We start from the raw sequence: 27,978 nt of genomic DNA, 5'->3' as shown, positions 1-27,978 counted from the left end.
CCTCCAGCCCCTTCACCATTTTTATTGCTCTCTTCTGGACTCGCTCTCCAATTTGTCCGCATCCTTTCTGTAGTGGGGTGGCCCAAAACTGAACACAGTACTCCAGGTATGGCCTCACCAGCGCTGAACGGAGGGGAAGAATCACTTCACTTGACCTACTGGTAACATGCTTACCAACGCAGCCCAGTATGCCATTAGCCTTCCTGGCAACAAAGGCACACTGCTGGCTCATATTCAGCTTATTATCCATTGTAACCCCCAGGTCCTTTTCTGCAGAGCTGCTGTCCAGCCAGTCGGCCCCCAGCCTGTATCGGTGCGTGAGATTGTTCCACCCTAAGTGCAGGACTTTGCGCTTGTCCTTGTTGACCTTCATGAGATTCCTTTTGGCCCAGTCTTCCAATTTGTCTCAGTCACTCTGAATTATAGCCATACCCGTCAGCGTATCTACTCCTGTATCTACTGGACTCGATGATCTCCCGAGCTCCCTTCCAGCCCTAATATCTATGAAATCCCCCAGCTTGGTGTTATCTGCACACTTGCTGAGGGTGCACTCTGACAGGGGTTTTCAATCTTTTTAGATCAGTGTAGCCCTGGAGACCAGGGGGCAGTGTGCGGCTGAACACGAGTGGCAGCAGCTGCTGTATGCAAGCTTTCCCTGTATCTGGCTGGGTGGGCAGCACCAGAGCGGCAGCATGGAATGGTGTGTGGTGGCACTCCATCCCCACTTGCCTGCACGTACCCGGTAGGGCCTTCTCAAATACCCCTAGTACTTGTCAAGACAACGCCAGCTTTATGCCATCTCCCAAGTTGTTGATGAACACACTGAATAAAACTGACCCCTGGAGCACTCCATTTGATACTGTTAACCACCTAGACATCGAGCCATTGATTACCACCGTCTGAGCCTGATGCTTCAGCCAGTTTTCTAACCATCTTAGTCCATTCATTCAGCCTGTACTTCCTTAGATTGCCTGTGAGGATGTTGTGGGAGACTGTATCAAAAGCCTTGCTAAAATCACGGTATGCCACATCCACTGGTCTCCCTGCATCTACAGAGGTAGTCGCCTCATTACAGAAGGCAATCAGGTTGATCAGGCATGACTTCGGCCCGATTCAGCGGCTGTATCTCTGAATCCAAATCGATTTGGAGATTCAGATCAGCCAGGGAGAAGCAGGCACAGCTGGGTGGCTGCAGGTTCTCCTGCTGCTCCTTCGGCTGTTCCTGCCTTTCCCTGGGCGGGGGGAGATGCAGGAGAAGTCCCCATGGCTGCCCTGCCTTGCCCTATCCCCCGCCCAGCCCCAGCCTCCTGGCATGTTTTAAAACAAACAAACAAACAATTAAAAGCCATGAGTTTTTTCAAAGGTGATGGCCAGTGACTCTACAGTTGTATTGGCCAACTCCTCAGCATCCTTGGGTGCATCCTGTCTGGCCCCATGGACTTGTACACATCTAGCTTTTGTAAACAGTCTCTAACCTGTTCTTTCACCACTGAGGGCTGCTCACCTCCTCCCCAAACTCTGCTGCCAAGTGCACTAGTTTGGGTGCTGCCTTTGCCTGTGAAGACTGAAGCAAAAAAGGCATTGAACACTTCAGCCTTTTCTGCATCTGGTTGCACAGCTGAAGTGCTCAATGCCTTTTTTTGTCACAAAGATGCCTCCCCAGTTCAGTAAGTACCCACAATTCTCCTGATCCTCCTCTTGCTACCAACATACTTGTAGAAACCCTTCTTGTACCTTCACATCCCTTGCTAGCTGCAACTCCAATTGCACCTTGGCCTTCCTGACTTCATCCCTGCATGCCCAAGCAACGCTCTTATATTTGTCCCTAGTTATTTGTTCCATTTCTTATGCTTTCTTTTTGTGATTTAATTTACTAAAGAATTCCCTACTAAGCCAAACTGGTCTGCCATACTTGCTAGTCTTCCTGCACATCAGGATGGTTTGTTCCTGTACTTTCAGTAAGGCTTCTTTAAAGTACAGCCAGCTCTCCTGGACTTGTCTCCCCCTCAGACTGGCTTCCCATGGGCTCCTGCCCATGAGTTCCCTGAGGGAGTTGGAGTCTTTTTTTTAAATCCAGGGTCCTTACTCAGCTGCTCTCCATCTTTCCTTTCTGAACTCAATCATCTCATGGCCACTGCTGCCCAAGTTGTCATCCACTAGTACAATTCCCCACCAAATTCTTCCCTGTTTAAGCAGCAGGTCAGGAAGAGCATGGCCCTTGGTTGGCCACTCCAGCACTTGTACCAGGAACTTGTCCCCAGCGCTCTCCAAAAACTTCCTGGATTGCCCTCCCCGCAGATGCCAGGGTGATTTTTGAAGTCCCCCATGAGAACCAAGGTCTGTAATTGGGGAAAGTTCCACCAGCTGTTTGAAGAAAGCCTCATCCACCACTTTGTCCTGGTTTGGTGCTCTGTACCAAACTCCCGCCACAACATCACCCTTTCTCCTTTGACCCTAACGCAGAGACTCAACAGGCCTATCTCCAGTTTCATACTGGGGCTTTAAGCAATCATGGCTCTCTTAGATAATGTGCAACTTTAATCTTCCACTGGATGGAGTAGCATCTTTGAAATCTACTTGAAATTTCTTTTGGAACTTTTTTTTAAAGGTTTGTGTGTGTGTTTTTTAAACCCCTCACAACCAAATCTTTCTGTCACTAACAATCGCCACTGGGTGAGTAGTGTGAAGTGCTGCATTGTCTGTTGGATTCCTTTTCCCTTTCCACAAAAATGATGGTGGGATCTGAAGGTGTTAGTGTGATCTCGACTAAACACATTTTGGGATTTTGAAGTGTAACAGCTAGTTATGCATTTAACGTAAAGTGCAATTTCAGTACCTACTCTGCTTAGCCAAACTTAGTAAAGCAACATTTTTCTGAGGGCAAACAGGCCTGTTCAGCTTCTAAGCAGCTGGCAGCCACACAGGTACAACCCATGGGTCACAACCCCTACCACCACCATCACCACCTGCAGCTGCTGTATCCTGGGCTCCCCTAGCAGAGTGGCCTGCAACGGCCTGCCCCCAGGACAGGAGCAGGAGTTGGAAACTGAGGAAGCGGGGGAGAGCCTAGAGACAGCAGCTGCAGCAGCCAGAGCAATAGGGGAACAGCACGTTAACCCTTCATGGGCCACGAGTTGAGCAGCAGTGTGAACTACAGAGCTCTTGATACTGTTTCTGAGATGCAATGGTTGTATTTTCTAAGTTGGAATTACTGTCCCCATTCCAAACAAATTCTACTTTCATTCTGGAATAATGATTTACTATTATAACATCACTTTAGATGCTGGGGGTTTTTTGTTGTTGGGTTTTTTGCTGGTATTTTGGTTCTGTTAGATACGTACTTGGTTTTGGGAAAAGATGCAAGGAAAAGGAATTCGGCATTGGAAAATCTGTATTGTTGAATAGGGCAGGAAAATTACCTGAGAAGAAAAACGGATATCTCTACTGAAATAAATCCTTTGTCATTTATTTAGGAATTATCAATCCAGATATCTCTTTTTTAGAAGAGGAGAAAGATCATCTTCATAATGGTGTCACAACTGACCAAACTTGTATGGTGCCAGCTCACTATGGAAATGCATTTTGCTGCCCTCCCTCCCTTTTTAATAGAATGATTCTTCTGAATTAAATCAAGTTTTAATAAGCAAGAAATTGATGCTGGTGAAAAGCAAATTCAGTTCTCCCACACTTCAGATTGTAGCTCTGAATTTCAATGGTCAAACTTCCAGTGGTATTTGTTAACTTACAGTCTAAGATCAGTTCTGAAGTGCATTTGCCCAGGTCAGCTAGAGCTCCGTTTAAAAAACTTTGGGAGTCTGGTGAAATCCTTTCTATTTAATGAAGATGATGGATGGTGTTAAGTAAAACAGTTAAGTCACTTCATGATGGTTTGTGTCTGATGAATGAATGGTTAATGCTTGGAGCCTGGATGTCTTTTCAGATGTGATTACCAAGGAAGATTTGTCATCTTCAGCACCACTTACAAATATTTACATTGAAAGGTCAGATCCTTCAGTTGGTAGGAGATGAGTCATAAATTGTCCTTAATCTTAATTGGGACCTATGGCTTTTTAGTTGGTTACAGACGGATGGTATTCTTGCATTTCAAGATTAGTCTATGGTTTCTTAAACACTTTATATTCTGTATCTTTCTGAGTGGGAGTGTGTGTCACTGAATATATTAAATAAAGTTAATTTTAAATTTATTTCTAAAGCACCTTTTGACCTTCAGCAAGATGTGATACTGCTTTTAGCACTTCATTGTGGCAGTAGCTTCACGAGTATACAGTAACTCAAACAAAGGGTACCTGTAGATGTGCAGGGAGGCTGCTCTGATGCGCAGTAAGAGCAGACCTGATTAATCAAGGCTGCTGAAGCATGCTAATTAGTGTGTGAGCTAGCCCAGCCTCTGCATCTTGTGTATCAGCATCCACATGCTTTGAAATGGTGGCGGAGGTGATTTTAACTAAATGTTATTGAATGAACTTTTAGTTAAAGTACCCTGCTGCCATTCTGAAGTGTGATGACACTGATGCACAAGATGTTGCAGGTGCTTTAGAGGGGCTCTGAGCCGCTCTAAAGCGATGCCCCGCCCCTCCCCCCCTCTCTCCAGTATACATGTAGAAATGCCCAAAGTTGCCAGGACAGATGTAAAGCATCAGGTCAAAGAATATATGAAAGTGCTATTCCACAGGACAGTTGCATCATAGAGAATATTTCAACCTTTATGGACAAATCTGGCTTAGCCATTGCCACTTTGTAATATATTCATCCCTCTCAGTTTAACTGGACCCCTGATTTGAGTTGCAAGTGTCCCAAAATGTCGGAAACATACAAGAAGGAAATTCTTCTATGAAGGGCTTTAAGGTTTTTGTTGTTTTTTGTTGTAAGCCAAAATTCCCAGAGTAGTTAGAACTCTGATCAGTGTAACTTTCCTTGAAATCACCTGCTTGGACTTGCTCTACATTTTTCGTAGTAAACTCTGGTGCCATAAGTCCCTAGTCTTTATGCTGGTATTAACTGTTCTAGAGTCAGTATAACCTACTCTCTATGGCAAACCTCTTGAATGTATTTAAGGTAAACCTTGTCTCTGAAAGTGTAGTGTCATCTTTAGCCACAAAGAACTTTGGATTTAAGATGTAAATTCTCAAGCCCTTCCCTCTTAGCCTTTCTTATTCCCTAGATACAACACCACTATCCTACTGACACTTGGCTCATTGTTCTGGCGTCAGCCTTCCCTTGGCACTCTCTGGATCTAAGTTATCTAAGTCTGTGCTGTTTTCTCTGTATAACACTTTTATAAGAAATCACCGTGTAGATAGATAACAAAAGCTGAACTTGTCCCGTTTGGACTCTAATCTTTTGTCTTGGTTACTGCAACATCCTTTTGTACCCGTGACACATGTTTCTTATTCTGTTGTTATCCATCTAGAATGCAGCTGCAAAGATCATTTTCTCAGTCCACTGCTTTGACCATGTTGCTTCTGGAATCCTTTTTGGCTTTCCCTTTTCTATAGAATTAAATATAAACTACATGCCTTTGCTTCTGATGCCTTTCATGGTGTCTTCCAATTCCTGTTTTAATACTGGACTGCAAATTCCTGGTGGGGGGTGGGTTGTCCCTGATGCTAGCTTCCACCATTGGCTTGTTCACCTTCTGAACATGCACTTTTTCCCACTTGAGGAGCTCCTTGAAAATATTTACAAACCTCACACTTTATCATGGTGATTAAATAAAGGTCTTGTTGCTTCTTTGAGCATCTCTCTCATCAAATACTTGTATTGTAAGCTCCTCGCAACATCTGTGTTCTGTTTGCAGAGCATTTTAATACAAGTCCTGGCCCATGGCTTAGACTCTAGGGTAGTAAAATAGAATTTAAACATTATCACACCCAAGTCATCAGGGGCTGCTCTGGCATCCTGGCAGTCCCAACTCCTGCCTTCCAATGTTGGAGGTTTGGAAGACATTACAGCCCTGTCTTTGCATGTCGGGGACGGAGAATATCTTTACATGTGTGGTAAGCAACACGCAATAAAGGCTGGTGTGTTACCTTGATGTACGATATTCAACCGATAACTCCCCTGTAGGTTCATTGTCATCTGTTAGTTTGCACAGAGCAAGAGCGTGCCTTTTTGTTTTTGGCAAAGATGCGTTGATGATCTACAGCCATACCTAGAACTTAAGTAACGATAACCAGCTGCTTCATACAAAGCACTGGACAACCTAAGCTGTGTATTTTTATTTCTTTAATGTTCTGCTCTTATCAGTGATAGCAGGACATAGAGTTACCAGTACTTCTTGTCCTGGTTTGGTACTGCTGGCCAGTCATAAATGATATTTAGCTATTTCTTGTGGTAATTTGTCACTAAAATGTGGTAATCTAAAATGGCAATGCAACTATTTTTAGGCTGGGAGAGGTGGGGAGAGAAACTTGGCCAAACAAAGGCTGCACAGTGGAACTATAGTTAATCAAGGCACAACATTTGAAACATTGGATAGAGGTGGGAAGAGAAATATTAGGTATGCTTTGTGAGATCTAGCTATGACCAGGAATTAGCCCCAGGTTTGTTTCTGCTTTAGGTCTAGTTTGCTGTCAGACTTCCATTGTACCTCTAACTTCGGGCAGTCAGGTAATTTCTAGAAAATTGTTTTTAACACATCCCAATAATAGCAGAATATGGGGCATTAAATATTTGATTAGCAGTCGAGATGGACAGGCTTTTAATTGATCACTGCACTTTTGTGGATCAGCTTCAAGAGTCGGCACTGAAGAAATTCCATAATCTTTACATTTTATTGCAAATGTGGCTCCTATCTAGAGTCTTGCCCATACACAAAAGCTTAACTTGGGTGTTTTTTTTTTATCCAAAGTTGGCTGGCTTGTCAAGTGCCATAAGCTAAGATACAGTTGTGTGCACGAGTAAGTGAACTAAACAGAATTAGCGAAAGGCACTGTATTTTTGAGGAATAAGAGCATGCATACAGGTAGCTAATGCAATATGGCTTATTTTGCAGTAATTATTCCAGTCAGTTGCCCTTGGTGTCACAATATAGTGAGAGCAGCCCCAGTGTGGTAACTTGAGTGCTGTGTACAGCACAACTGTCTTGCCCAAGCCTGTAGATGACTTGTGTGAGTTGTGGTGAACATAAGTCTTGTCTAGACTTAACTTTTCTGTACTTAAAGAAGCATAGCCCTCGTTTCTGTCTAATACATGGTTCTTTAGTTTAGCTTGATTCCTCTTATGCTGAAATGAGTGTACCCTTTTCAGCTTTTGTAAGTACTTATGTTGGAACCGCGGCAGTACAACCAGTAGTTTAAAATCACCTTGGACTATATGGAAAACTTTCTTGTGAGGACAAGGCCTAATAGAGGTAGTTAACACTCTTCCAAAATGAGATTTGGCTTTCTTGGATCCATTGTGTTAGAGCAATGGGTCTCAAAGCACCCCTCCAAAACCTTTTAAAATAGTGTTGCCTAATTTTAAGTCATTTAAATGTATTTATAATTTAATATGCATATTATAGTATAAACTTTAATATCAACATGTTACTAACTGATTATATTGTTATAGTTTTATTCACCCCACTGCTGCATTGTGCATCTTATGGAAACCCAGGTCAGGAAACACCTGCAGCAGGAGCATATGTCCTTGCTGCAGCTTTACCAGCCTGACCCTGCATGGCCTCTCCTGGAGTTGCACACAGCAGATGAAACTATCCCATGTGCTGCAGTTCTTGAAGCATGTTGGAGGCAAACCAGGAAGAACTATAGCAGAAATGGCATGCCTGCTTGCTTAATGCAGTAGCCATGTCTCAGGAGAGATGTTGGAGCTGAACTGGTAAGAGACACAAGGGCAATTTCACTGCATGGCGGTGGTCCTGGCATTGCAGCTTACGGTGGCAATCTCATGGCACCTCAAGGTTTTGTGGGACCCAGCTTGAGAATCATTGCTCTCCTTTGAAACCCTATTCTTATTGTAGTCCACTGACTCTATGCCCCTGAACAGCAATGTCTAGACGTGATGATTTTCTGCCCCGTGCAGTTGTGATTCTCCAAACTCAGTTTTATTGGTTTCTTGTATCCATTGCTATTATTTACAAAGTGGAAGTGTTTTTTAAATAGGATGTTAGGGTCTTATTCAGTGGTCATAGGCAAAATGCTTGCTGGGAGCCCTAGTTGAAGTGGGGGTGTTTGTTTGTTTGTTTGTTTGTTTGTTTGTTTGTTTGTTTGTTTGTTTGTTTGTTTGTTTGTTTGTTTGTTTGTTTGTTTGTTTGTTTGTAGGTGGGAAGGAGGGAATCTTGAAATCCTTAGTTGCTAGAAAGAACAAAACTTTTCAGAAGGTAGGAATGTGTTCAGGTTGACTTGTATAATGGTCTAAAAATTTAGCGTGAAGCTGTTGGAAGCCAAGCGTTTGCACCAGGAGTTTTACTGGATTCTGTTCTGGCCCTGCAGATGTAGGTTGCATACACTGACTTAAATATCAGGGTAGAAAGCAATTGGAAAATCAACTTGATGGGTATTTTATGGCTATGAAACAATGGGGGGAAAAAACATGTTGCATTGTTCCCCTCTTTTAATAAATCATTACTGGTGGAGGATTTTTTATAATCCTCCAGGGAAGGCTGCCCCAGGTTTCAAAGGGCTGTTTGCTTGTCCACAGCATGCGGCTGTTGAGTCTGGAATGTGGTCTCTCTCCGCCTCTTTTTAAAAGGCCTGGGAATCGATCATCCATAACAGTGCTCTGCTTGCTGTCTTTGTAAGCTGCTTTTCGTTATGGAGTCTCTTTGATTTCTAGCTATATGCACCCCTCTGAGGCTAATTGTCTTGCTATTTTCCTCTGATAAGTTGAACCTCTTCAAGGAATGTCTGGTTTTAGCAGGGATAAAAGGAACATGGATAACCTTGGCTTTAGAGGACGGATCTATCTTTTTAGTGCTGCAAAATGGGCTGTGCATGTTACTTGTACTGTTTACATTTTGGAGACTACATTGTTATAAATTTTTAGCATAAAATATATTGTTAAAGTGGTACAAGTCCATAGACGACATCACAAGCCGCAGTGAGGTGCACCATATTCCCTCAATCCTTCTAACATGCATTCTGTTCTGATTTCAGCATACCAGCCTCTACTTTCTTTACATTGCAGTCGTGCCTAAAATAGGAAAACATGTTTTAAAATGAAGTAACCCTGATGTTCACCATATTTTGCCAGAACAAGTCATGGTAAAATAGATTGCAAAGTTGTAGTTAAAAATCATATGATCTGGTTTTCTACTAGAAATGAAAATGCGTAAGACTTTTTTTTTTTTCTGTCTTTCACTAATGTAGAACTTGCGTGTCAGACTTGAAATGGAAAATGTTACCCTAACAAAATGTATGTGTATGAGGAGGGAGACGGGGTTAGTGCTTAACTGCTTTGGACCAAAAGACCCAGCAAAAATAGCTTAAATGGGAAAGTTCCCACAGCTCACTCCTAATGCTGCTTATTTTTCTGAATTTTCTTAGACAATGAACATAAGTAGTTTCTACCTAGTATTCCCCTTCATTTGTTACCACATCCTTGCAGTATTTAGTTTTCAAATACCATGGAAGGGTGATTTAGTTTTAAAACTAAATCTTTGACCTTTGTCTTGTTCTGCAAAGGACCTAGCTAACTTAAGGTGATTTTTATATATAAAGTATATGTAAAAGTGTGTATGTGTTTGGGGGCGGGGCAGAATATTGTGGAAGGATACCTTAGCCTCCCTTACTGAGTATAAAACCAGACTCAATGTTCTTTTAAAACTAGTCCTTGTGTGACTTTTACTTTTCTCTAAGTTCAAGCGGTTTTGGAATTCCTCTTACAGAAAGCACTGGTTTGTTACAGCTGGGTTAAACTAGAGTTTACTTGCAGTGTCTAACCAACAAGGAAAGTGAATGGATTAATGACTAATGCACTAGAAATTAATGCCACCTTCCTCCCCCTCCACCCCTCCAAAGAGGTTGGGCACTAACCCAGCTCTAACTTTTGCATAAATCTTATTGCTGGTGTTGCTAAGCACTTGCCATAGCAGGTGGTGAGTGTTGGTTTGGTCAATCCAGACATTAAAATTAGTGTTTGTTTCAATGCCTCTTTCCCCTCCTATTGTGTTCCCGTAGGAACTGAAACTGCCTGTGTACAAGGCCCATTCACCACAAATTGGGATGCGCCGCTACTTTATTGACCTCCTGACTGTCCTCAGCAACCGCTGTAATCTCTGCCCTACAGCACGGCACCTTGCTGTCTACTTACTGGACCTCTTTATGGATCACTACGATATTACTGTCAAGCAATTGTATGTCATTTCAATTGCCTGCCTCCTCCTAGCAAGTAAGTTAGCTGTTGTCTGTTAATTCATTTGTGTTTTCCAATCAAGCTAATGGTTGTTTTTGTTTTTGCTGCGGGTCTCCATATGATTGGGAGTAGTTTTAACACAAAATCTAACCTCTTGGAAGTCCTTGCTTTCATCCTGAAGTTATGGGATGTTCTACTGGGATAGCGAGTACCTTTGTGGATTAGGCCTCAAAATATGTTGCCAAAGCCCTTTTGGAAAAGTAGTAGGTGCTTGCTGATGTGCCTCTGAACCAGTTAGGGCTTTGAGAAGTACTTTCTCATTTAGTAACAAGACTAAACAAGGGGCTGGATTCTTGCACTTCCAAGGAAGGCTTTTGGTTTTTTGGGGGGGTTTTTTGTTTGTTGTTTGTTTGTTTGTTTGGGGGGCGGGATTTTTTTTAAAGAAATGTTCTTAAAATGGGATTTGGCCCTGGAAAGGAAGTGTTTTAAGGTCAGTCTACTTCCAAACCTTACATCAGTGCTTCTCAACCAGGATACCAGATTCTTTTAAGGGTGATGCAGGGTGCCAGGCAATATTAGATGTACCAGCACCTACATTTGATAAACCTAGATTTTAAGAGAAAATGTAAAGTGTCAAAAGCATTCTGACCTGTTGTAGTTAGAAAAATTGCTCTAGTTTTCTATAGTTAAGAAACAAGTGAAAGCTCAGAGCAGGCATTTTCTGAGCAGTGCCTTGATGGTGTAAGGTTGAGAACCACTGTCCTTAACTCCATCGCAAGATTATGTTTTGTTTTGGTGCTGCATTCAGCTTAAGAGTGGTTGGTAAAGAGAACATGTTACACATTCTTCTTTTGAAACACTTTGCCAAAAACTTATCTTTAAGCCATATGTCTATATGTACTACCCCAAGGGTAATGGTAAAACAGACAAATACACATCAAGCCTCTCCCCCCCCAGTTTAATCATAAACACTACTCTTCCTAGTGCACACCAGGAAATGTTCACCATTTTTCATAAACACTTGGTAGGTGATTAGATGGCTCTTGCTGGCTAATATTGCAGGGCAGGTTGATTTTTTTGTTTTGTTTTGTTTTGTTTTGTTTGTTTTAATTTAAAAAAAAAAAAAAGAGAGAGGCAGAAACCAAACTGTTGCATTGGTTTGTCGGTTTGGTTTGTTTCAAGCAAGTTGGACTGAGCCAAAGAACCAGAGTCAAATACACTTGACTCTTCCTGCAAGTTCAGGACAGGTCTCTGTAACTTGCTCTGTGTGTGTGTGTGTGTGGGGGGGGGTTGTTTTTTGGGGGGTTTTATGATCTGTTTGCATAACCGCATAATGGTGCAAGAGCAGCTTGCAACTGCTGAAGTTCTGCTAGTTTAAAGTCCTTTGAAATTATTTGTAAAGAAAGAATAGTGTAATTGTTATTGTTTTTATAATGGATGAAAGAAGGCTGAGAACTTTCAGATTTCTGCTTTTTGTTTTTTGGGGGGTTTTTTTATGGTGCAAGGCTGGAAGCTATTACATGATGTGCAACAACAAAGACTTAAGGAAGACCCTTCATGTACTTTACTCTTTTATGGAAAGAGGAGGGGATGGTAGTGTACATCTTCACTCCTCCCAGTCAAAACTAACAGTTTATGTTTTGTTAAGTCCCAGCGAGGATCAGAGACAATCATGGAGCACTGGGCTCCCCATTTCTCATACTTGGATTTCAAAAAAAAAAAGCCACAGTGAAGCAAAAGGAAGCCTTCATACTATATTATGACAATGCTAGAGGGAAATGTTTTGCAACTTCTGAGCATTGTGAGGAACAAGTAACACCTTGTTAAAATGAGTCTGAGCTATGTGGGTAAAGGCTTTTTCTAAACATGAATCGCACTGCTATTTGATTGAAAGCAGTGTGGTTGGAGGGGTTTGACACATTGCTGTCATCCAGTATAGATGCAGTTCCTATGCAGGAAAGGGTACAGGCGATTCCAATGTATACAAAAAGATTAAGGAATAGAAGGCTCTCACAGTTTGAAAACAATTTGGACCCATCTGTGCTGACCCATCAAACTATACTGGAACTTGGATTCACTACAAGTAAGAGGAATGAGGTGTCCCTTGACTAATTTAATGTCCTGTAGTCATTAGAAGTATATTTGTTTGAATTATGTGCAGAATGGGAAAGATGGACACAGCACCTGGAAATTCAAGCCATGTAGCAACTTTTAAGGGACTAATGAAAGTTGTAATTCTATAGTAATGTGAACTGTTACTTTGCTCTGAGATGATATTGAAGCCAAATAAGTGCTAATATAAACAGGGCAAACTCTCCACAGTAATCTTGATACAGGTTTTTTTTTGACTATTTCAGTACAATTCAGTTCATGGGGAGCCTGCTGAGAAAAAGGCTCTCAGTAATAGTGAATACCCTAATGCAGGCATGGGCATACCTCCACAGTTCTTAGCTTATTGAGATAACCTAGAGCAAAAAGCCGAGTGCCTCCGCTGTCTGGGTATTCAGTCAGACAGCACTGCTGTGGTTTTTCTTTTGGGAAGAGAGTAATATATACATAGACCATCAGCTTTGTCTTGGCTATATTAAGAAGTGCCTGTTTTGAAGAAAGTGCAGTAAGTTGCCCTCTAGTAACAAAGAGCCTAATCCATAGGCAGACTTAATTATTCTAACTATCTTGGTTATGGATTGTGACAGGGCACTGTTGGTGCCTGCCACTTTAAGAGCTAGGCCAGGGAGAGGGCAGGTGCCTAATGAGGGTGGACATTTAATGCCCAGCTCTCTGAGTTGAAGGGGAGCAATTTATGACCAGCCAGCAGGGAAGAAACATCTCCCTGCTGAGCTCTGCTGCTCCAAAAAGACCTAGGGAGGTAAGCTTATGGGGATGGCTAGGAGGCTGTTGTTCCTGGGCATGACCTAAAACTATGCCCTGCTGGGGATGGGTGGCCTCATGGGGCTCCTAGTGGTATGGGAGCCCCCAGGAAATGTCAAGCCAGGTACCACCCCAGTAAAAAGCGGGTTAGGGTACCTTAATCCCAGCTCCCACAGCCAGGTGGGTAACCCTGTAGTAGGGCCCGAGAAGACAGACCTATGTTAGAGAGAGTGGGCTAGTTGCTCAGAAGCCTGACTTGAGGCACCCTCAACTGGTCAATGCTGGGGCCCAGGACCAGAAGGGTCAAAAAGGGCTTGGAGCCCACCACGAAGGATACCTAGAGCCGAGGGCCTGGGATACTGACTGGTCTTACAGGTGAGTCTAGGGCCTGTGTGGCTGAAGGTCCCAGGAGGGGGGGCACACCTGAGAGGGGGAACAGTGCAGGGAGCTAGGCAGCCCAGAATGAGGGCAGAGTAGGCCGCCTGATGAGAGGGATCTAGTTGGGGTCCAGACTGGAGGGTTGTGGGGCCAGAGACATCAAGAACTTAGATGCCATCTGCAAGGCATGGGCTGCAGTGTAGGGGAGGTTTCAGAGCTGCAGATGACTCCCCCTGGCATCAGGGTAGAAAATGGACAGCCTCCCACCTAATTAAAACCATAATTATGCCTCATCAAGGCATGGCAGGCAAGAGAGAGGCAGGCAGTTAGCCCAGAAACAGTTGGGCAGGAAGGTCCCCTGTTACAGGGATGCATTTTTTTTAAGTTGTACTAGTTTAAATTTAGTGCAAGTCCAGCATGAAGATTTATATTGGAAAACCACAGGACTACCTTAATGCAAAGTTGAGTTATATAACTTAATTACACTGCTATGGTGAAAGGAAAACATACTTTGTGTATGGAGAGTTGTTAAAAAGAAATATGCTCTTAACAGTATAAAATCATAATAACCATTGGAATCTGCTCCTTCCTTCCCTAAAGAACCATTCTTACTCACAGCTGGTGTTGAAGTACCTGTTACAGGAGGCTGTTCTTTCTTGAACATTTGGGCAATTGTTAGTTTATTGCTGTTCCTTTTCTGTGAGGATTCTGCTTTTACTACAACTTGGTAATTTTGTTTTACATTGCTAGGGCAATCTGGCTAAACAAAACTGAAATCTATTGTTGGCTTAGTGATACACAATGTCCCAAATATTCAGTTATTTCTCAGGAGGTTTTTATACAACTTCTTAATTCTTTCACCTGCAGTTCCTAGGAGCTTAGGGCACTTCTCCTCCCTGCCCTCCAGGAGCACATGTAGAAGGTGGTATTTTAATTAGAGCGGCTCTGAGAGCCACCATAATTAAAGCACTGCAGCATCTCGTGTATCAGCACCCCCATGCTTCAGAATGGTGGCAGGAGCACTTGAACTAAAGCTCGTTTGACTAGCTTTATTCAAGAGCCCCTGCTGCCATTTTAAAGCACAGGATTGTGGATGTATGAGATACAGATGCTAGCTGGAGTGCAGTAATTTACCACACTCCACCAGACTAGATTAATCAAATCTGTTCCATCATGCTGTAATTGCAGTGCATCAGAGCAGCCTCTATGCTCATGTATGGGTACCTTTAGTTAGTAGCAGCAACTGGAATGAGAGGAGATGTTAGCATTACTTCAGCTGTGAGCCATCTCTCCTCATCCTGTTCACCCGCTAAGTGTGTACAGCTGCCAGCAGGCCTTGGTTCATCTCTTGGGTTCCACTTCATGCTGCTCTCCTGAAATACAGTTCACAAATATTCATTAGTGAGAGTGCAGCAGCCAACCAGAATGAATGCTCAAGTACCTTTTGACAGATGCAGCCAAGCTACTTGCTTTAATGGCCACAGTCCAAAAATTAAAGCCAGTGCAAGTCCTAGTTATCTGAAGGAAGAGGCCTTTGTGGTCTCCTTTGTTGCCTGGGAGGAAAGGTGAGTGGGAGGGGAAAGCTGCTGTCTAGCAAAGAGGCTTAGAAACAGTAAGCTCGCAAGCAGCACTCTAAGGCAACGAGGCTTGCTGTTTTTGGACCACCTGACTCATCATCTTTTTGAACTTCCACAAGCTCTAATTTTAGTCCAGTTGGCTAAATTGCTCTTGATGACGCGGGCATGAAATCTGGCCTTTAACAAATTCAGTGTCATGGTTTTCTCGTTTTAATTACACCAACTTGTAAGGTCTTGACAGGGAGCAGACGGATGTCCCATCCCTCCCCCATTCCCCTTTCCTGTTCTGGGTTTGTACGGCACCTTTCACAACATGTCCCTTGTCCATGCACAGGGCTTTTTGAATTGTGGAGCCCAAAACTGGACACAGTGCTCCAGCTGCGGCCTCACCAAGGCCGAGTACAAGGGGAGAATGACGTCCCGGGTCTCGTTGGCCCATAGACTTCTTGAGTCAGGTAGAGGTCATCCACGTACGAGAGGAAGCTTTGCAACCGCTCGGATTTTGCTGAGTGATCTTCCCACGAGATGTCCGGGTAATTGAAGTCACCCATGACAACCAAGGTCCTGGAGCAAGCGGCCTCAGTCAGGTCCCGGGCGAACTCCTGGTCAAGCTCAGGACTTTGAGTGGGAGGTCTGTAGTAGACTCTCACCATTGTGTCCCCTGTGCCGTATTCCCCACAAATTTTTACCCAGGGGGTCTCTAGCTGTCCATGCCGGTCACCAACATCAGCTTTTAGGGACATGTAGCTTTCCTTCACATAAAGAGCTACACCCCCTGCATTAATGCAGTGTACATTCATGGACTCGCACCAAGTTAATGCGCATTAAGCATCTACACATGAGCTAATGCAACTTGGTTAACCATGCCTCAATTTGATACTTGCTTTATGTAGGTATCAAATTTAGGTAGGATTAGTTTAAAACCACCAGTTTGAAGGCACATTAAGGGCTCACCTGAGTGGACATGCACCCTTAATGTGCCTTAATTGGCAATTTTAGCTTAATCCCCCTTAAAAGGGGTACTTGTAGACATGCCCACAGTATAGAAAACTGGCTCTGGCTTTTCTTATTCCACAGCAGGCGGTCCATTCTTTCTCTCTTTCCAGATCGGTGACAAATCTCGGAGTTGATTTCAGATGGCTGCTTATTGGGAAAATCCTACTTCCCCATGCCCTCCTTCCTCCTGCTCTCCAAGGCTACACACTGCATTGTCTCGTACGTGTGCCCGTATGATATGGGGGGCAGGGGGACACAGACTCCTTTTTACATCCTCCATAGTCCTCCTAGTGTTTATCCTGGTATAACTAGACCTGAATAATTAAAACGCAGAACTTTTCCCATGTAAGCTCCCAAGCTCATCTAGACAGCTTGAATGGCAGTTAACTTGAATTAGCCCTGATTTATCCTAGGAAAAAATGTTATCTCAAGGTAAACAGCACAAAGCCTTTTTTATTCTGTAATCTTTTCTCCCAGAACAAACCCTTTTACCTTGGGATCCTACAGACATGGAAACCCATTGTCCTACTTCAAATACCTGTGCAAGGTAGGAGGTAATATTCCCTTTGTCTTTCCCCTCCCCGCTCCCCATCAAGGCTAATTCAAGCTTAAGTGCTATTCAAGCTGTGTTTCTATCAACTTCCCCATTTAGACTCAAAACCCAGGACAGCCACACCCCCAAAGTCTGTTTCTGTGGTGTTTTGTTTTGTTTTTTTTAACCTTCAAATACTTCACAGGTATGCTGTTTTCACCCTATAGCAGTGGTGCTCAACCTCTTTGGGGGTGGAGGAGGGGAGTGCAGCCCTGTTGGTCCAGGGTCCAGTTCCAGCTAGGGCTCTGATCCATCTCCTGGGTGCTGTGGGTCTCTGCTGTGCAGGAGGAAGGGGGCATGGTCTGGCTAAAATCTCCCTGGGAATAATAAAGAGATTATTATGACATTAGTTTTACTACAAAAAAAACTGAATACCCTTTTTATTTTTTTTTTCCTCTGCTTTTGTCTGACTGCTGGATAAGAGACTTATTAGGTCTTGCAGTGTGTCCAAGAAATCTGTTTCTTTTAAGTGTAGGAGTGGCAGTGGCTTACAGGAGGAGAATCCAGATTTCTGGGTTCATCCTGCCTGGTCGAGTTCAAACCAGCAGATTCTCTACCTTTATGGGTGTGGATAAAGTATTCAGCATGTGCAGCTTCTTCAGTGTCTGCCATACCTGGTGCCTGCTTTTCTCTCAGCCCCCACTTTCTCTTTTAAGTACTGTATTCTCATGAAGATTTATCTTAACCGCTAACTAGAAAAAGAGAACAAAATGCAGCAAAGCCTTGATAGCAGTGACTACAGCTTGACTTGTCCTTATTTTACTGAGCTCATCTTTAGAATTGTAAGGTCTTAAGTTTTCAAGAGAGCCTGCTTCGTGGCCCAGTTTTTCTTGCTCGTTCAGTGAAAAATGGAGGAACACCTGAGTTGTTTCAAATTTATCCTTGCTTAGCTGGACTTCAGCACTGGGGCTGGCTTTCACGGCTGCCATGTCCTGTAAAATTCTTAATGGTTTATGAACTGAGAGGAATGCACTTTGTTATTAACTTACCCAGCTTCTGTATTTTTACCTACTCCCTCTTTTCTCCTTTCTGTCTCCAGACCTTTTTCTTTTCTCTGCAGTGTTCTGTCACACTCTTGGTCATGTCGTGTTTTTTTCCTCTCTAGCCCTTTTAGCAGCTTCTGTCTTTCACCACAAGTTGAATGCTCTGGTTTGGCTTGATCTCATGTGTGCAGTATCAGCAGACTATCCAAAGTGTATATCCTGTCATTTTAAAGTTTGTAACAACAGATTTCTCACATGACTAAATAATTGTAACTCTTTTATGGGAAACCTGAGGACTTCAAATCCTGCACGAAATAACTCAACCAACTAAACAAAAAACACTTTAATCTTCCCTGTTTTGGAAGATGTTCTGGGTTTTGTTTTTGTACCCCTGCCCACCCAACAAACCCTTGGAAAGTAGGGGATGAAGAGTCTTTTATATTTTCTTAAACTTGCCATTTTAGCTCCATTCTCCGGCCACAGACGTATCAAGACGAAGTGCAGGAGGTTGCAGCGATTTCAGGAATTCTTCATTTGCATCTAAGGAAATGCAGCAAAGACTTGCAGAATTTGAAAAACTGCAAATTCTTGGAAGTGACTGACTGCACAGATTTTGTGTAAACTTCTCCATTTTTCATCAGAGCTAGTCAAAAGAGCACCCTTTGCGATCAGAATATTAAAATATAGTCTTCTATAATTCTGAAAATGTTTGCCACCACCTGTTTAGGACCAACATGACAAATTCCAGGCTTGCCTAAATCATTTATGGTCATACTGGACTTGACCACACTTTTCACCCTATTCTGGTCATTGAAACAGTTGTTAGTATGACTTTAGCCACATGCAAATAAATATCTAATATTGATCTGAAGTAAAAGCCCTGATTATAAAGAAATTTATACATTTGAACAGTCTCAAATCTGTAAACTTCAGGGAATGACTACTTGGCAGATCTGTTGCTGTTTCTGGTTTGTTTGTTTTGTTTTTTGGGGTTTTTTTGGGTTTTGAGAAATACATTACAAATTGTGTATGTGCTAGCATATCATTGCCTGCTCCTTAATTGGCTCAATGTCAGAAATGTTCAAGTATGTGACTTTTTTTTTTTGATTATGGCTGAAAACAAATAATGGAGGAACCTTTTTCTCACAAAAATGCATTTTTGTTTAGCTTTAGTAACTGTTACCACCTAGTAGCTGCTAATCTGTGGAGGGTATAAATGTTCCTGCAGTCTAAGCCTTTGCCTGTTCTGAGCTCTGTTTTAAAAGTTTCATGTGGTGTTGATTTGGTTTTTCAGTTGGTAGGCATGGGAGACTATATTTGGTACTCATGGGTCTTACCAGGACCCCTGACTTAAGAGAACAGGGTCATTTTCTCTCTTCCTGGCCCTCTTGCTGCCTTGTCTATTTTAAAACTAGCTGAGAATACTTAAATGAAGTTCTGGTGGTCTTGCAGTACCGCATCCAGTTCTTGCAGTGATGTAGCTGTGATGGTCTAGGAAAAATGCAAGTAGCAAGTTGGTCCAATAGAGAGTATTGCCCACAGATACCCGTATTCTAAATGGAGTTCTGTTTCTTGTGACTGTTGTATACCTTGCTGCAGAGATCAAGGCAACTTGCTCAGGATTATCTGTAACAAGATAAAGAGCCAAGACTGAACAGGAACAGTGGTCAAGATGCCAGAGACTTCCAACTCTCTGGAGTTCCTCTGACAGTAGTTATATCTCAACAGAAATAAAAAATTAGATTAATCCCTTCAGACTATGTTGTCAGAATAGCGAGCTTTCACTGCCAGGCCTGCGGAGTCTTTGAAGAATTAACGTTTTGTAATAGGTTTGGCAATGAGAGAGCAGTTTAACATTATGCTAATCCAGTGTGGGCTTGTCCCACTTCAGTGGTTGGACACTAAAGAGGTTTGACATCGCTGTAGACTTCAAGGCAGCAGAACTGGGATTTTAGCCCAAGCTATAGAGGCTCACGTGTTCAGATGCATCTTGTTATTGATTCATCTGTAATGATGGAACTGAAACCCTGATAGCAAAGTCCTGGAGGATCTAGGACTTTTATTTTTTGAATACTTTATACCTGTTATAAAGGACTCTTCTGGGGAGGTCACTAAATGGGATAATGCTTCAAGAAAATAAATGGGAAACCTGAGACTCCCTGGCCTGCGTTTTGGAAATGCATGTTTAAGCCTGAAAAGCTGTGCTGTGTTCCTAATTCTCCCCAAGAGCAGAGAGCTGATTACCGAATTAAGGAGGGTAAAGACTACACACCAGATAGTTTAGGAGCCTCCTACCACTCTAGGTATTTGAAGAATGAAGATTTGATTATGGATGTTGCCAAGAGGAAGGACATCTGTTTTCCAGGGCAAGAAGATTCTCACTGGCTCTGACTTGCACGTGCACTGAGTTCAAAGGTTTTTTTTTTCTGAGAAGACAATTGCAGCATTGCCACCTTCAAACATTCAGAACTCATGAGTTGGGGAATAGGAACATCTTGAGACTGGATTTAAAAATAAAATAAGGGTTTTTAGAAAATCACCTTGACATCTTTCACATGCTTTGCGTGCGTTTCAAGCTGAGGATCACACTTTTTTTTGATCTTTTATTCTTCCACAAGTGAAAGGACTGAACCATCCCCAGGCCCTAGTGTGGCCTGCATGTCTCAGGGCAGATTGGTGGGGGGAAGAGGAAGGGGCTGGGGCTGCACTGCCACAACAAGGATTGACACCCCCCCCCCCCGCACTGGAATGCCAGCTTCTTACCAGTCGAGGTTATGGGTGCTTTTGGTACTCTGCCCAAAAATGTTGCCAGCCTCTAGACTGGATGGACATTCTTTAAAAAAACCAAAATGAAACTGAAGTTCTGCAGTTTACATATGATATTATAAACACATTTTTTAAAAAGGTCTTATTTGTGTGTATGTGTTGTGCATTGAAAAAATATAGCAAAAATCATGAGTTGGAAAAACTTCAGATTACTGACATTAAAGTGGGTTCACCTCAAAATGGTGGGGAATCAAGAAATTCTTGATGAAGTAGGAGTAACAAAAATCTATGTGCCTTTCACAGCAAAAATAAACCACTTTTCTTCATCTTTTCCCAGGTCAGTCCATATCTTGAAACTTGGCATCTCAGTACTATAAAGGGAGTGAAACGCATGCAATTCCTATTGTCTCATTGTACTGCACTAGCCTACATGGATACGTTAGAGAAGGGTGTCACTGTGCAAGGTGCCATACAGCTTAATCGCTCATACTCAGGCTTATGGCAAGATGCAATGGACAATAGACTGAGGGGAGGGAAGAACAGAGCACTATTCTTATAATAGTTTCATAGTGAGTAGGGTCAGAAGGGGCCTGAGTAGATCAACAAGTCCAACCCCCTGCCATGGCAGGAAAGAGTACTGGGGTCAAATGACCCTGTCAAGGTGTTCATCTAGCCTCCTCTTAAAGAGCCCCAGGGTAGGAGCCAGCACCACTTCTCTTGGAAGTTGGTTCCAGATCCTAGCCTCCCTGGCAGTGAAGTAGCACCTCCTCATGTCCAGTCTGAATCTACCGTCAGCTTGTGACTGTTATTTCTTGTTACTCCTGGTAGTGCTCGGGGAAACAGGGACTCCCCCAGTGCCTGCTGGCTCCCTCTGACTAGTTTGTAACAGGCCACCAGATCCCCCCTCCGCCTTCTCTTGTGGAGGCTGAACAGGTTCAGGTCCTGTAGCCTCTCCTCATAGGGCCTGCCCTGCTGCTCCCTGATCCTGCAAGTGGCCTTCCATGTTGTCCACATCCCTTCTGAAGTGTGGTGCCCAGAACTGGATGCAGTACTCCAGCTGTGGCCTTAATAGTGCCGCATGGAGGGGGAGGATCACCTCCTTGGACCTGCTTGAGATGCATGACAAGGTATGGTTGGCCTTCCTGACCGCATCCCCACACTGCTGGCCCATGTTCATTTTGGCATCAATAATGACTCCAAGATCATCTTCTGCCTCTGCACTAATGAGAAGGGAGTTCCCCAGCCTGTAGGTATGGTGCTGGTTCTTCTTCCCTAGGTGCAGCACCTTCCACTTGTCGGTGTTGAATCCCATCCTATTCTCATCCGCCCACCCCTGTAACCTGTCTAGGTCTGATTGCAGCCTGTTCCTCCCTTCTAGCATGCCCACTTCCCCCCACATCTTAGTGTCATCCGCAAATTTGAACAGGGTGCTTTTTACCCCCTCGTCTAAGTCACTGATGAAGATGTTGAACAGTGCGGACCCGAGGACTGAGCCCTGGGGGACCCCGCTGCCCACGTCCCTCTAGGTCAAATAGTACCCGTCCACCACCACTCTGCGGGTACAGCCCTCCAGCCAGTTAGTGACCCAATTGATTGCGCAGGTGTCGATGCCACAGTCCCCTAGTTTTTTAATGAGAATGGGGTGAGAGACAGTGTTGAAGGCCTTCCTGCTACCCCTGCGCCTAAGGATTTGGTGACCTGGTCACAGAAGGCCACCAGGTTGGTCTGACAGGACCTGCCTCTAATGAACCCGTGTTGGTTGCCCCTAAGCATAATCTCCCCTGCTGGCCCCTCGTGGACATGAGTCTTATTAGCTGGTCATGTTTAATCTTGTCTATAAGATGAGCTAGGCAAGTGACCAATTCCCAGTAAAAAAAACCAACTAAAAACATTTTTCACATGGAGAAGATTTTCAGTTTGAAGAGAGAACCTCAGCAGTGTTGCCTGGCGGAGTAGACTTAAGGCAGAGAGAAAACATTTCATTAGTTCACCTGTCGAGAGAGGGTTAATGGTAGACTGTGCTCACGTTCAGGCAGCTGTGTTCTCACCTAGCGGGTCAGAGCAGGAGTAAGGAAAAACCTAGTCCTGCAGCCTTCTGCTACATGGCACTTTGTAGGACTGAATGGGTCTTTCTTGCATGCTGGGCGAGACGTGCTGACATCTGTGTACCACTCGCTTGCCCGGATTGAATTGAGTATTTATGGAATGGAAAGTACTTATGACTCTTTAAACTGACCATCAATAGGTCTTTTTTTTATCCTCCTCACTCCTCTGTAGGACTCTGAAACTCTAATAAAACTAATTGCCTGTGTGTCCTCCTTTTGTTCTGCCCATGTGCAAAACCCCAGGAAGACCTGTCTCCCCTCAGCTCCCATAGTAAACACTTTTAACTGCACACTATAGTATTGCATAGCAACTGTTGGTGCTTACAATGGATGAGTTGCTGCTTTAGGGTACCTTTTGACAGCTGTGATGCCTCCCCATTTTATTCTCTCCTCTCTACTTAAAAGCTAGCATGGGGAGGCAGCTTTAATCCTCATTTAGACAGATGAACTGATGAAATGTCCTTTCTTCAACTTATATCTGGTCCTCTTGGCAACACTGCTCATGTTTTTTCTTCATTGGAGCTCAAAAATCTTTAATTAAAAAAAACCAAGTTTTTTATGTTGGAATAATTCTTCCTTGTGATCAGAACAGCAATGCTTTGTATAGGTAACTTGAAAATCTGAGCTATTGAGATTAAAATGAAAGAACTAAAAAGATAATATTGTTTTGTTTTGTTTTGTTTTTTTAAATGTGCCCACCAGATATTCTGTTTTTAAATTATGCAAAACTGCTATGGACAAAAGATGCAGCAAACATGTAGTGGGTACGCAATCTTACTCGCTTGAATAGCTCAGCTGAATTAAATGGCACTACTGTGTGTAAACATTTGCCATGTGAGGGCTAAACTCTGTTCTTAAGGTGTAAAATGTTTGCCACTTGAAAACAACTGCTTTGGGGTGGCAATAAATATTTGTGTGCTTTGTTCTGTTTTCCCTTTTAGACTTTAACAGTGGCTGGGAATCTTGAAACCTGATTCGTGTAAATAGCTCTTGCATGCATGGCTTTAAGCTTTTCAAAGACATGCATGTGCATCTCCCTGCACCTTTCCTTGCCCTTAGCATAAAAGTACAAATTTAGAGTGTAGCTTAGTAGAAGCATTTCCTCTTTTTACTTTGTGGATATTTGTACTGGAAGGTGTTACTGGTTGCAAACCTAGCAGAGATTGTTGCTGACATACAAAGTTCATAAACCCTAGGCTTATTCTGGAAGCTTCTGCTTCTTCAGCAATCTGCTTTTAGCCCCCTTCTGGGTCTGCAGCCGAGCACGCTGGTGTTCCCTGGCTTGGCAGTCAGCTGTGGGGGTACCCCGGGAGGCGCCAGTTGCCAAGCCAGGAGGGTGCGGGGAGGGTCCCCGCCAGACTGGAAGCGGACCGGAAGTGCTTCTAGTCTACTTCTGGGTCTGCTGCTGAGCACGCTGGCACGCGCCTGTGGGACACTCCATCCGTCCCACCACCGCAGCATTGACGAGCTGCCTGGTACCTTGAGGTATGTAGAAAAAACATTTTAAAGCTGTGTCTGTGTCCGAATGGCTGAATCTTTCTGATTTGATGTGGAGAGATTTAAAGGATCTGATTCGATTCAGCCACCAAATTGGGCCCAATCGAGTCAGCTGCCAAAGCTTTGCACAGCCCTAGTACACACATCTGCCAGTGCATTTCTGTCTCTTGAAATCTTTGTGACAAGTTCTGGGATAGTTCTGGGAGAGGCATAAAGGCCACAGAGGGATCACATCCCCATGCGTTTTGAAAACGTGTTCAGACTTGATTTTTTCTGACAGCTAGAGGCTAGTGCATGAACTCTGTGGCTTAATTGCTCTCCTGAATCTTAAAAGGGTTTTCTTTTGTTCCTCAACTCTACGTTCTCTCTCTCCTCTTATTTTACGATCGGAATTGGATGGTTGAATTTTCTTATAGTAAATAACCTCATGCTCTTTGGCACTGTTGCTTTCTAGGCATTTCTCAGGGGCTTCTAACATAGTATTTTACGTGCTCTTTGTTTAAAAATAGAACTTTCTGGCAATATCTGAAAAGGCTCAGATAATGCAAAATATTTGATTAAAAAACTACACATCTTTTGAAAAAAGAAGAAAAATTGTCAACTTTTTAACCCACTCATAAGCAAGCGTTCATCTCTGATAGAGGGAAATACTGTCATTAGACAATGTGAACTTGCTGTTTTCTAAGCTTATGCAATAGTGTATTTTTACAGAGATTTTCCATGTTTTAGACTTGGCAATAATGTTCTTTGAAATGGTGTGGCATATCGGTCTGATGTCCAAGACCCTTTGTGCCTGATCTTTTTTACAGTCTTACTAGTGCAGTGGATGAAAGGCCCGATTGCTATGGAAAACAGAGGGATGTGTAGTTCCCCGTAAGTCATATATTGCAAATACATAGCCAGGCAGCTTGTTTGAATCTAGCAAACAAATTGTCTTGAGAAAGAAATGCGTTTAGTCCATGTGCAGAACTCCAGGCAGACCCCTCTTTCCCTACCTTCCATAGTAATTGCTGCCTCTGAGCTGTAATGTCATTGTGCTAAGACCATTTAATTACTGCATTATTAACTTTAACAAGATAATGGTATTTTGAGGTAAGTTACAAATCAATTTGCAGTTGTAGATTTTTATACTAAAAATCAAATTCCTTATAAACTTTTCCTTTTGGAAAAGGGGAATTAGATGGTCTCTCACTGCTTTTTTTAACCACTTGTGAGAAATAAGGGAGTAATTCAGGGGACAGTCACAGTGCAGTGTGCTGGTAAATGTAGCAAAAAAAGTTGAGGCTGCTAGTATGGCCTGTTTGCTGTGAAAATGTATACTCTCTTCTAATTGCATGAGAATTATTTATGTTAATCACTTGGTTACAGTATACTGCTTCTAACCTTTCAGTGACCTGAGCTTAATGAGGTCCACCAAGACGAAGGAACAAAGCAAAATTCTGAGCAACTTGAAGCAAAGTTTTAGAAGCCTTAAGGCAGCTCCATGTGTCGTCTTTTTGTGGCATGAGCATTCAGCTTTCAAATGACCTACCCAAAAGAGTTTACTTTCTAAATATTAGATCTTTAGCTGCTGTGTTTCTGCAAACCGCTCTCGCGCTCGCTCTTTCTCGCCAACTTTCTGCCTTTCACAAAACCCCTTTCCATCGTTGTCAGGAAAGTCAGCCCATCAGATGTCATAAGGAAGTTTGGTATAACGTAAGCTATCAGGGTTATTTTAAACAAACACAGAACAAATATGTGGGATCTAATATTATTTGGTTCTAGTTCTGGGTTTGAAGCTTTACTTCATGCATAAGTGTGGGAGAATCACTGCACCCCTCTCCTGCTGGGGCTGAGGGTGCACCTAAGGTTTTTGGGCACTCTTGACCTACAGCTCACCTACATCAGACACCATGTGAGAGCTGAAATCTACAGCCCTACTCTCTTTTTTTTTGTAACTGTTTCTAAAATCCTGGGAGAAGGTGGGGGGCAAACTGCATAGCTACCTTTGTTTCCCTGCCTCGGTGCCTTTGTTACCCTTGTGCATTCTTCAGAATTCATTCGGAGTACTCTTAACCATTCAGGATCCTTCCCCTACACCTGGCTCTTCTGAATCATGCATGACCTCTTTCCTTCTCTCCCTGTACCAGAGACCTGTGCAGGTCTGATTTAATTGCCCACTTCCGACCCACACCTGATATTATACAACTGGACCCAAGCCCGCAACCCACACCGCTAGCAATTCTTTTTACTGACTGACCCAACCCGCTTTAGGCAAACCCACAGTCCGACCTGTGCTGCTGACAGATGTGGAAAAAACCCTGTGCTTTCCCAGAAGCAGCAGCACGTTAGTTCAACCTGGCTCTACAGCATCTATATAGATCGGATGCATCAGTGGGGCTTTTTGGCTTTTTCTCAAGCTGATTCAATCGACTGTTAGATAAAAGCACCAAAAAGGCCCTGCTAAACTGCCCAGTCTATACAGACATTGGGCAAGCTGGATCAAATAAAGTGCTGCCTCCTTTGGGCATGTGTTGGGCAGCTGCAGACAGACTTAGGGTGGGGGGTGGAATTAAAAAGCACGCTTTTACCGGTAGCAGCAGCACATTAGTGTTCAATATGGCTGCAAAGGAGATCAAACATAGACCAGGGTGTAACACACCCTGACCCATCTTTTGTTTGATCTCCTTTGCAACCATTCTTCCTTTTTTTGTTTGCTTTCATTTGCACTGCTGCTGGTAAAGTCCATTTTTTTTCAAGTCTGTCAGCAGCTGGTGGTGACCTGACCAAAGTCTAACCCAAAACATTTTTGTTCAGACCCACACCCAAACTGCAAAATGTGAAGTAGTTGGCATTTCCACCCAAGCCCGACCCACTTTGTGGATCACTTGCAGGTACCCAGCCTGGTGCAGGACTTGACCCTGTATAGACTGCCTTCATCTTTCCACAGTTGAGCCAGCGCTTTCTATTACAAAGGGAACACATTTGCTTCTCTTGTCTTCTACCTAAACTTCCTCTGTCCATCCAGGTTTGCCCTGAATGTCAGCCTCTTCTTTGTCCGTGTGGGCTCCATTTGAATAGATTGCCACCAGTTTATTGTCTCACCTTTGTTAGCCCTGTGCCCGCCACAAGAATTTCTCCCGTCTCCACCTTTTTGGTTTTTAGCTCAGCTTGAGGATGTGAGACAGGCATGCCTGATAACTAAAATGGAGTTTGCAGCCTGATGTAGATGTGCATAATTCCGTGGTAACTTAGATCCACTCTGTAACCATGTTTAATATGTATGTTGGCTTGGCTGTTGGGCTCTTTACTAATATATAGGTTTAGTTAAAGGGACTGTTGTGGAGGAGTCAGAAGAATAAAAATACTTGGAGAAATATCTTGTAGAAAAATGGCTTAAGCATTGAGAGACGGCCCAACCTATAAATTTGGAAGATTTGACCTCTTGCTTATGGACAGCTGAGTCATTGCAGTTCATGAGAGAGACTTTTGGTGGAGGTCATTAAACTAGCAGCACATATTCTTTCAAAAATGAGTTTATTGGCTGAAGTAAAGGCAGTGACTTGATGTGCCAGCTATATTAGCAATTTAAAGCTTATTAGTAGTGAGACTTCTTCAAGACTCTTGTCACTTAAGCAGTTTTTTATTTTTAAGTGCATTTCTCCTTCCTCCAGCACGCTATGCATATATAAAATAAATCTAGGCTTATGTGTAGTGGTCTTTTAAAAATCTTGATAGCACTTTAGGCTTTTTCTGATTAAAGCAGTTGTACAAAGATTTTTTTTTTAAATTTTTAAATTTTGGAAACGTATCCAGACCACACAATCTTTGGTACTAATAATCTTGCTTTCCCCACCCTATGTGTTTTCTAGTGGGATCTGGCTGATCATGTCCATGGCACAAGTCCTTACTTCAGATGG

General features: G+C 43.1%; 1 protein-coding gene across 1 annotated transcript in view; it reads left to right on the top strand.

Moving 5' to 3' along the window:
• CCNJL (cyclin J like) overlaps nucleotides 1-27,978 on the top strand; it is a 49,403-nt gene that overhangs the window by 12,921 nt on the left and 8,504 nt on the right. Inside the window, exon 3 of the mRNA XM_090020702.1 lies at nucleotides 10,140-10,350. Within this exon, the coding sequence (XP_089876828.1) occupies nucleotides 10,140-10,350 (211 nt within the window). The remainder of the gene's footprint in view (nucleotides 1-10,139; nucleotides 10,351-27,978) is intronic.

This window comes from Crocodylus siamensis, chromosome 10 (genome assembly GCF_052110815.1).
Source record: "Crocodylus siamensis isolate JL-2025a chromosome 10, ASM5211081v1, whole genome shotgun sequence".
In the NCBI taxonomy this organism is placed as follows: Eukaryota; Metazoa; Chordata; order Crocodylia; family Crocodylidae; genus Crocodylus; species Crocodylus siamensis.
Note: the sequence above shows the minus strand (reverse complement) of the source record. Positions and strands in the feature narration are given on the sequence as shown.